This window comes from Pinus tabuliformis, chromosome 3_2, assembly GCF_031772625.1.
Source record: "Pinus tabuliformis cultivar Carrire ecotype Pingquan chromosome 3_2, CPIR1, whole genome shotgun sequence".
In the NCBI taxonomy this organism is placed as follows: Eukaryota; Viridiplantae; Streptophyta; class Pinopsida; order Pinales; family Pinaceae; genus Pinus; species Pinus tabuliformis.
In genome coordinates, this window is record NC_142302.1 from 1,064,508,438 (window position 1) to 1,064,518,198 (window position 9,761).

The window sequence follows — 9,761 nt, forward strand, 5'->3', positions numbered from 1 at the left end:
AACATTACCGCAATACAATTATCAACTTATACTTGCATCATAATTCATTAAACAACCCAATACCGAATCACTGAAACCCTGTCATCAAGAACACAGAACCCAAACCAGAATCTAGAACTCTGCAACAACCACCAGAATCAGCAGCAACCTGAAATATTAACACTTATCATGCATACGCTACTTCACTGTACCAAAACCGCGTGTATACGCGCTTTCTCCAAAGGCAACCCGCGTGCAGATCTAGAAATGATTACTTCTGCCTTTGCTGTCAGATCCGATCCTTGCCAAGCGTCCCGAACAGATAACCAGCGATACCAGATCTTCTCACTGCGTCAGACACCCACAATCCATACACCTTTGCCTAGTGATCTTCTCCTTATATAGCCTTAGGCCTTGTTCAATACCAAGAGCCAAAACCATAGAAACACAATACCATCAACCTCGAAACTAGGGATCAACACGTCCGTCGAGACATAATGGTCCGAAACCATAGGCACAACTTCCAAGGACTAACCGCCATGGACCAAAGGTACTTTTCCACATACACGCGCTTTTTCTGAAGCCAACCTGCGTGTATACGCGACTTGGTCTTAACAAACCTGCGTGTATGAACTTCCTTGGCAAGCTGTACTAGGATCTGTCTTCTGATTAAGTTGCCATCTCCTGTACCAACTTCTGAGCATCTGTACCAACCTCTGAGTGAGTTTCCATCAAGGACAACACTTGAATCATAATGCCAACAATCTCCCCCTTTGGACTTGATGGCAACCACCACACCAGGTCACTCTCCCCCTTTGACATCAAGGGCAAAGGGTGGACCAAGATATTCTCTTCTTTGGTATACCCTCTCCTGTCCATACTGCTGTCCATACTCCCCCTGAGTACATGCTGAAATCTCCAAATGTGCTCCCCCTTTGTGTATGCCAAAGTGTACCAATCTATCCATCCTGCTCTTGCTGAATTGTGCTGTTCATGCTCCCCTTGACTGTAGGCAAGATCTGCAAAAGATGTTCTTCAAGAAGAACAAAGACTTATACATCATAGAAGACCTTCCTATCACCAAAAGACTCAACATACATTCATCACCCAACCTAGTGGGGATATACCAATATTGACTCATCCACCTAACCATGTGAAGATACATGATAATACATGAACATTTCATCATTCATCCCAGGCATAGTGGGGAAACCAACATAGGCCGTTACATGACCTTGACATCATAAAAGAGATACATGACATAGTGATGAAATATCTAGACCAAGACTTATGAAAGCCACCAACAGCATCATGATCTGTACCATAAGCATCAGCCTGCAATACCATTCCTAAACAGTAAGATGTATCATTTAGCTTCATAGACTTTATCAACACCTTCTAACCATAATGCCAACAATGCATTATTTGAAGAATATTCTCCCCCTGAGTGTAAGCCAACCATGTCTGAACCATTTCCCGAGTCTGTTCTGCTCCCCCTGAGCCTGAGCCAACCATGACTGAACCTGGGTCTGTTCTGCTGCCCTTTCTCCATATACGCGACTTTGCAGCCTGTAACTCGCGTATATACGCGACTTGTCTTCATTATATAAGCGTATGCAGGATGGAATACTGAATTTCACTTTCAGATTCCCCTGTGTCTGTTATGTCAGCTGACTGAGTTATCCCACACCTTTCTGTCTCTGTCTTCTTCAATTTCTGCAACTGTGATGATGTATGGTCCTTTTGTCTTGAATTTTGAAATCTGCTCCTTCATTCCCTTGCTTTATGCCCATAGTTGTTGCATGTATAGCACCTTATATTTTTCATGTTCCTTCTATCACAATCAATTGCTTTGTGTCCATATGCATTGCAGGCAAAGCAATACCCTCTGAAGTACCTGGGATGCGATGATCTTTCTTGAACCATTCTACTTCTGCATCTGGCTGCAACATGTCCAAGATTATGACATACATAACATTCAACATTATTCAGCGGAGGAAATAATCGTCTATCACGTCCATAGTTAGGAGTAAAGGATCTTCCTTGAGGAATTTCTTTCCTTGGTTGTTCCTTGAGCATTTCAGATTTCTCATTAGAGTTTCTTGTCTCACCTTGTGAACTAGATTCACCTTCAACATATTCATGAAAACCAAGACCAGTCTTGATAGCAGGAGATCTTTGACTATTAAGAATATCATCCAAGACTTTAGAACTATCTTGAAATCGTAAAAGCTTATCCTTTTCTTCTAGTTTACCTTTCAAGATATTTACCTCAACTTGATGTTGTTCTTCCTTTTTCAGATACTTCTTCCTTAGGTCTTCTTCAACTTTTCTCCCTTCTTCCACTTGTCGCTTTAGTTTGATCACTTCATGTTCTTGATCTTCAAGATCTTCTTTTAGAGAGAGGATCTTTGATTCAAGTCTCTGAATAGTTGTGCTCTGATCTTTTGCTATATCCTGCAATTTCTCCCTTACCCTGGTTTCTGTCTCCAATAGTTCTTTTAGTTTGGCAACTTCTTCAGTTTCTGCATTCGTCTCTTCATGTGCCATGAGACTTTTAATATCCTCGCTATTATTGGATGAAGCATTCTTCTTCTTATGTGCCATGAGACTTCTAATATCCTCACTATCATTTAATGAACTTTTAATATGGGTATAATAGCTTCTACCATCTTCTTCATATATCTTTTCTTTGTTATGAGGACATCTAGCAGCATAGTGGCCAACTCTACCACATAGAAAACATTTGAAAGGTAGCTTATCTTTGAACCGTCCAGATCCTCGTTCAAGATTCTTGACAAAATTTACCTCATCTTCTTCCTCTGACACTTCGAATGCTGCCTCTGGTGGTACCTCTTGTCGCATTTCAAAAGCAGTTAAGATCCCGTGAAGCTGTGACATGGTAATTTTCCACACATTCTCCTTTTCTTCTATGGCAGATACTTTAGAATCAAATTTAGTAGACAGAGATCTCAAAACCTTTTGAACTAAGACAACTTCCTCAAATTCTTCACCCAGATCCCTCATACAATTCACAATCTCATCCATACGCAGGAAATAATTAGCTACGCTTTCATTACTTCGCATCTTAAGAGTTTCATATCGGATTCTGAGAGTTTGAAGCTTTGCTATTTTTACCTGATCATCTCCTTCGTAGCTTGTAACGATTTTGTCCCATATTTCCTTAGCTGATTTGAGATGCATGATCTTCATAAATTCTGATTGAGTCAAAGTACTCAATAGGACAGTAACTACTTTGGCATTGAGCTCATATTGCTTTTTCTCTGCTGGATCTGTAGGAGTTGCTGATGGGAATTTGTATCCTCCTTCTACGATTCCCCAAACTTCTGCTCCAAGCGACTGTAGATATGCAATGGTTCTTATCTTCCAGTGAGTAAAATTGTTCCCGTCAAAGACTGGTGGCCTGATGTGTGCCTCTCTTTCTGGATTAGCCATTTGATGGATCTTTTCCTTCAAGCGATCAAGCTTTCTTTGAAGGACCTGCTCTGATACCAATTGTTGTAAATAATACTGAGAGGGGGGGGTGAATCAGTATTATCAGATCAGATAAAACTTTTCAATTTCATACTCAGAAACATATACGCGATTTCAGTTAAGTGAACCCGCGTGTACACGCGACTGTGTCTAAAGAAACTAGCGTATATGCAGAGATCTTATGATTCAGTTAATCTTATCTTCAGTAAATGCATCAGGATATTATTAAGCATATTAACAGTAAACAGATGCAGTATAACAGAATAGATCATCACACAAAAGCCACACACATGAACACCATGATATAAGGTGGAAACCCAATGTGGGTGAAAACCACCTGCTGCAATTTGTCTCTTTCTTCTTTAATGAGAAACTTCTTTTACAATGTACTGGTGCAGTCCTTTACCAGCACGCATGCTACAACCTGCAGAGGGCTACAACCCTCTCTCGTTTTCCAACTACTTTTGGAAGGGAGCTACAACCCCCTCAGCTCTTGTACTAGCTGATCCATTTACTAGTACGTAGGTGCTGACCCTACAACCTTCAGGGACCACGTTTCATCAATTTTCAGACTGGATCCAAGAGTACAAAGCAAACATTACCGCAATACAATTATCAACTTATACTTGCATCATAATTCATTAAACAACCCAATACCGAATCACTGAAACCCTGTCATCAAGAACACAGAACCCAAACCAGAATCTAGAACTCTGCAACAACCACCAGAATCAGCAGCAACCTGAAATATTAACACTTATCATGCATACGCTACTTCACTGTACCAAAACCGCGTGTATACGCGCTTTCTCCAAAGGCAACCCGCGTGCAGATCTAGAAATGATTACTTCTGCCTTTGCTGTCAGATCCGATCCTTGCCAAGCGTCCCGAACAGATAAGCAGCAATACCAGATCTTCTCACTGCGTCAGACACCCACAATCCATACACCTTTGCCTAGTGATCTTCTCCTTATATAGCCTTAGGCCTTGTTCAATACCAAGAGCCAAAACCATAGAAACACAATACCATCAACCTCGAAACTAGGGATCAACACGTCCGTCGAGACATAATGGTCCGAAACCATAGGCACAACTTCCAAGGACTAACCGCCATGGACCAAAGGTACTTTTCCACATACACGCGCTTTTTCTGAAGCCAACCTGCGTGTATACGCGACTTGGTCTTAACAAACCTGCGTGTATGAACTTCCTTGGCAAGCTGTACTAGGATCTGTCTTCTGATTAAGTTGCCATCTCCTGTACCAACTTCTGAGCATCTGTACCAACCTCTGAGTGAGTTGCCATCAAGGACAACACTTGAATCATAATGCCAACACTCTTTTTATAGCTACTAGCATAAATCCATCTTAAATCCCATCTTGACATGGGATATATAAAGCACCAGGGGGATAGCATGAATCCATCTTTAATCCTTTTTGACCTGGGATCTATAAAGCGCCAGGGGAATTACAAAAGCTTGAGGTGCAAACTTTTGGGGTTGAGCTGGATTTACCATAGCTATTTTCTTTCCATTTTGGTTTACTTGTATAATACATGTGATACATCTCTTTTAATTTGTGTTGCGCACGGTACATCACAATATTCAGAATCAAATTCTGAATATATGGTACAGCACTGTTTAAAAACAAAATTTGAATGTATGAATTTTAATATTGCATTTCAAAATGGGTGCTGGTTAGGATTCAGGAACAGCATAATGTGCTCAGAATAGTAAATAGAAAATAAAATTAGAACCTTTTCTAAAATCGCTTTGATACTTGCACATGAGTTTCTTAGTTAAAACTGTGATTGCTTACAAAATTATGAATTGTACCATCCAAAAAACCAACATAGGATTGAAAGCAAAATTCAGAAACTGAGTTGACATGCAAGTATTGTTAGAATAAGACTTGTATTTGCGTTGTTGCTTTTAATTTCTCTATTTCCTTGTTATGTGACATTGCTGTGACCTTTATCACTTGCATCGTAGTTAAAGGGTCTATGGAATTTTTTAAGACAAATATGCTCTGTTTCAGCTTTTGGTCCAAATAATATATACATGATATACATCTTTTCGATTTGAATATTAATGTACCTCAATACCAATCTGTTTGGAAGGCCAATTTGAGTGCATTTGTAGATTTAATCCACTATTAAACCTTCAATATATATTTTCAAACACAAATGTCAAGAACTTCCATTTCCAACAAGATTACTGAGATGACGGTTTGGACACAATTCACACTTCAGGATGATCACATATGTATCACTTCATTTTGCATACAGATAAGTAGGGCTTGTCCAGCTGGACTTGGTGCCCATGATTAGGGCATTGACATGCAACTCAATATGGAGAAAAGTTAACAGAGTATACCGGCGTTTTATCAGGGTTGAAGAGACCAAAGTGACGCTCTGTCTCAGCCCCTGGCTTCTGGTTCTCGTTGAAAATGGCGAAGATATAGGTCTCGATGCTCTTTCCAGGCCTCTTGGGTGTCCCTGCATTCGACAATACATGTTTGATGAGATTATTGTTATAAGCCTGAGCATTGTCGACTGTGGCCACGTTCAAGCCAGCAGAAGGCCATCCGCTTTCAGTAATGATTAGCGGGAAGTCATGATATCCCAAGTTTTCCATGGCAGAGATAATAGTATCAACGATGGCATCGAACAGATTATTATAGCTGTGATCTCCGTCTTGCATCACCGGAGACGTGGACTTAAACAGAGCATACTCCAGAGAGATGTTTCTCCAGTTTTCATTGACATAACTGAAAAATGGATAGACGTTGGCCATGAAAGGAGCCTCGTTATCTGACAGGAATTTGAGCACAGAGCTCATGGTGTCCTTCACGTCGTCTAAGAAGACTCCCTTAGAAGGCGGGATTAAGGCATTTCCTATAACAGATTCTGAGGCGTGGGTGGTGGAGACCTTGATCTTGTTCTGCAGATTGGCGTTCTGCAGAGCGGTTTGAATGTTTTTCATGGCAGGAAGAAGATACGACACGTTCTCCTTGACTTTCACAACCTCGTTGCCCACTGCAATGTATTTTATATTGGTGGCGGGATAGAAGGGGACAATATTGGTTTTAACCCAACTGTCTGCTGCATCTTGGCTAGAAGATATTTCTTGCAGTCTGTTGGTTTCGATTCCCACGATTACATCGATCCCGGATTTCGCAAAAGCCCGCAGTACATCTGGGCTTCCTTGGAAAATCCTATATTTTCCAATGTTGTTCTGCTTCAGCAAGGTTACCACCTCGTCTGCATGTGGCAGATTGTCTCCCACCATGCCATTGTTGACTCCTATTTTATCACCGCCTGCGCAACGATTTGAATTATAATCAGTTTAATACAGCAACCTTGTTGGTGTTAAGCTATGAATAAAAATTGGATTGCATTCAAAAAGAACAAGAAAAAATGTTGGGTAATGCTAAGTTACCCGCGATAATTGAATAACAGTAGATGGCAACACATCCGAGCAGCAAGATCTTCATCTGGTCTTTGGAGGCTGCCATTTTTCTCACTGGAAATGACCGACTTGAAAATCTATCTGCGCGTAGACATCCAATTTATAAAAGTTCCATCATCTGCACTGGCACTGAAACACAAGCACTGGACCAAGTAGCGACACGTGCCTTATGTTATGGGTTGCATCGTCTGAGAGTTGATTGATGAATTGATCATGGCACTTATCTGTGAATTGATTGGATGAATTGATCATGGCATTCCTCTGTGCTAGTCCATCTTCCATATAAACGAATATCTAAAAAACGTGTGGCACGGGCATGCTTATTCCTAGTCAATGCGGAGACTTTTAAAAGTTCTGGAGTGTTTTTTTAGTACTATCAAGCCGGCATTACTGAAAGCTTTCGCGTATTTGAGATGATCTTTCCACTTTTGAGCTGGAATTGATTTTCAACCGTAGTCATTAGATAAATTTGACTTTATAGTGGAGTTGAGGTTATGTCAACAGTTATGGTTAACAGTTGTGGTTTTGGGCACTTAGTATTGGTGATTGAAGGTATTGAGTCCATGGTATCACATGTAGTTGAAGCATTTAAAAAGCTTGTGTATTTTCCATTGTAGGTAGCCATAGTTGAGCGGTGAAAGTTCAGGGTGTTGGCTGGCTTGGCTGTGTTTTAGCCAAGGACAATAATAGATTTATTGTTGGTTGGTTTTTCTCCAATTGGGATTTTCCAAATAATCATGGTGTACATGGTTTGAATGTGTATTTCTTGATTGTTATATTTATTTCTCTTGAACCCTAACAGTAACGGCAAGGCTAGAAATTAGGTTAACATCTCTTGTAAGTCCATGTGTAAAATCATCAGTTAAGCCTAAATTGGTTGGTTTAGGTGAAGTTTAGTTTTTGATACATTCTGTGGGTTTATGTGTAAGATGAGTCTTTCACTTTTTATCCAATAATATTTATGATCACTTATAAAATGTAAATTAGTTGTTTTTAAGCGAAATTTAAAAATTTTAGTGATAAACATTCAATTATAACAAATTATTCTCTTCCATCCTATACAAAAGCTACTCCCCACCCACACTGAGCTGGTAAAAAAATAAATATATATAGATATATATGCACATATATTAAATTAAAAAAAAGACTCATGCATCTTAAAAAGTCGGAATTCATGCTAATGGGCTCCGAGTCAACAAGTTTTTAATGGAATGGAGTAGGGATTTTGGGGTCTCCATCTGGATCTTTATATGCGGAATGACATTGCATTGTGACATTTTCCACCGCGGAAGGTTTAGATAACGAACCAAAGAATTAATTTTTATTTATTTTTTAAATAAAATTTATATATTTATTCGACTCTTATATTTGAATATTTATACGATTTTATGAATTGTTTTTTAATAGTTTCATTATTTTTTAGGATGGGAAGGTTTCCCAATTGATTCAAAACGTGGCGAAATTTTTGGTCACATTGAAATTATGATTTTGAAAAAGCGAGCACTGTCTTCTCGGTTATTTTGTATTATCTTATATATTTTTTATTATTATATATATATTATTTAGATTATAAGCAAAAACTTTTTCTATAATATTTTATGAAGGCAATATATCTGTTTTTTTTTATAAATAAAATATTTTCTGTATAAGAAAATAATATTAGCTATAATAAAAAATGGAAAAAAAAATGTTATACATATTGAATTAATTGTCCATATAATTTAATATGATTTCATGTAAAGTAATTAGAAGTAATAAAAAATATTTGAGTAAGATGTTTAAACCTTATATTTCTCAAAAATATTTTAAGAGGCGATAACAACTTCATATATAGATTTATATATAGAAAAAAAGTGTTAATTTTTTTTAATGTTGTATAGAATAAAATATCTATTATGAGTTATTAATAAAATAGTTTAATATAAATTAATATTGATGTATACATAAAAATATATTAATAACAAAAAAAACAGTATAATGTGCATTGATAAAATGACTCAATACACATGTTATGTAATATCTATAACATTCAAAAATGCAATTTAAACAATAAAAAGATATACACTATTTTTTTCACTCTAAAATAAGTTCGCACATTGTTGACGGTGTTGGACTCGCCAACATGTGAGGGGATCTCCCCGGTAAGAAGCCTTAACTAGACCTCAAACCGTTTGGTGTAGGAGTCCCAGCAGTGGGTCATACGGTATCGCCTTGACCATGGTTGTGCGCAGAGGCAAGCAGGATGTCCTTGTTGGTAGTAAGGGTGTGACCGGTGCAACAAGCCAAAGAAGGTGCATGAAAGGTTGTAACACATGGAAAGTTGAATGAGTGCACCCCTTGGAAACCCATGGAAACATGCGGCTTGGAAGGGAACACACGAGCAAAGATACATCACAAGCTGGAAGACAGGTGAACCAACGATCCAAAGTGATGGTTAAACCAACAACACATCTCCACAAGATTCATACATACATATATAGAAAGAGTCGATACATACATGTGTAAGCAAACAACTACATATATCATTAGAGTAACAAATATAAATGAAACACAATAATAACATATGCATGAAACATGTTGGCTCTATTATTAAGAAAGTGAAAGTTCCAATCATACATACAACCATGTCCAACTACTAGTCCTGACAACGGAATGTTACAGTCATTGTCACCTACTCCTCCAAAGAGATATACTAGATGTGCACTTTGGAGAAGAAAAGGCTCATTACAATACACTCCAAACTTTCTCTAAGATACCCCTATAGGAAGCGTGGCTCCCAAAAATCCTTTACAATGAGTTATGAGGTTCTATAAACAAA

At 38.4% G+C, this 9,761-nt stretch overlaps 1 protein-coding gene across 1 annotated transcript; it reads right to left on the reverse strand.

Annotated features, from left to right (window-relative positions):
• Positions 1 to 5,661: 5,661 nt before the first annotated feature.
• LOC149184297 (glucan endo-1,3-beta-glucosidase-like) lies at positions 5,662 to 7,191 on the reverse strand. The gene is made up of 2 exons (XM_089418886.1): positions 6,914 to 7,191; positions 5,662 to 6,792 (listed from the first exon to the last, which is right to left on the reverse strand). Exons 1-2 carry the CDS (start codon positions 6,987 to 6,989, stop codon positions 5,819 to 5,821), a joined length of 1,050 nt encoding a protein of 349 aa, XP_089275012.1. The 5' UTR covers positions 6,990 to 7,191; the 3' UTR covers positions 5,662 to 5,818.
• Between the last annotated feature and the right edge of the window lie 2,570 nt (positions 7,192 to 9,761).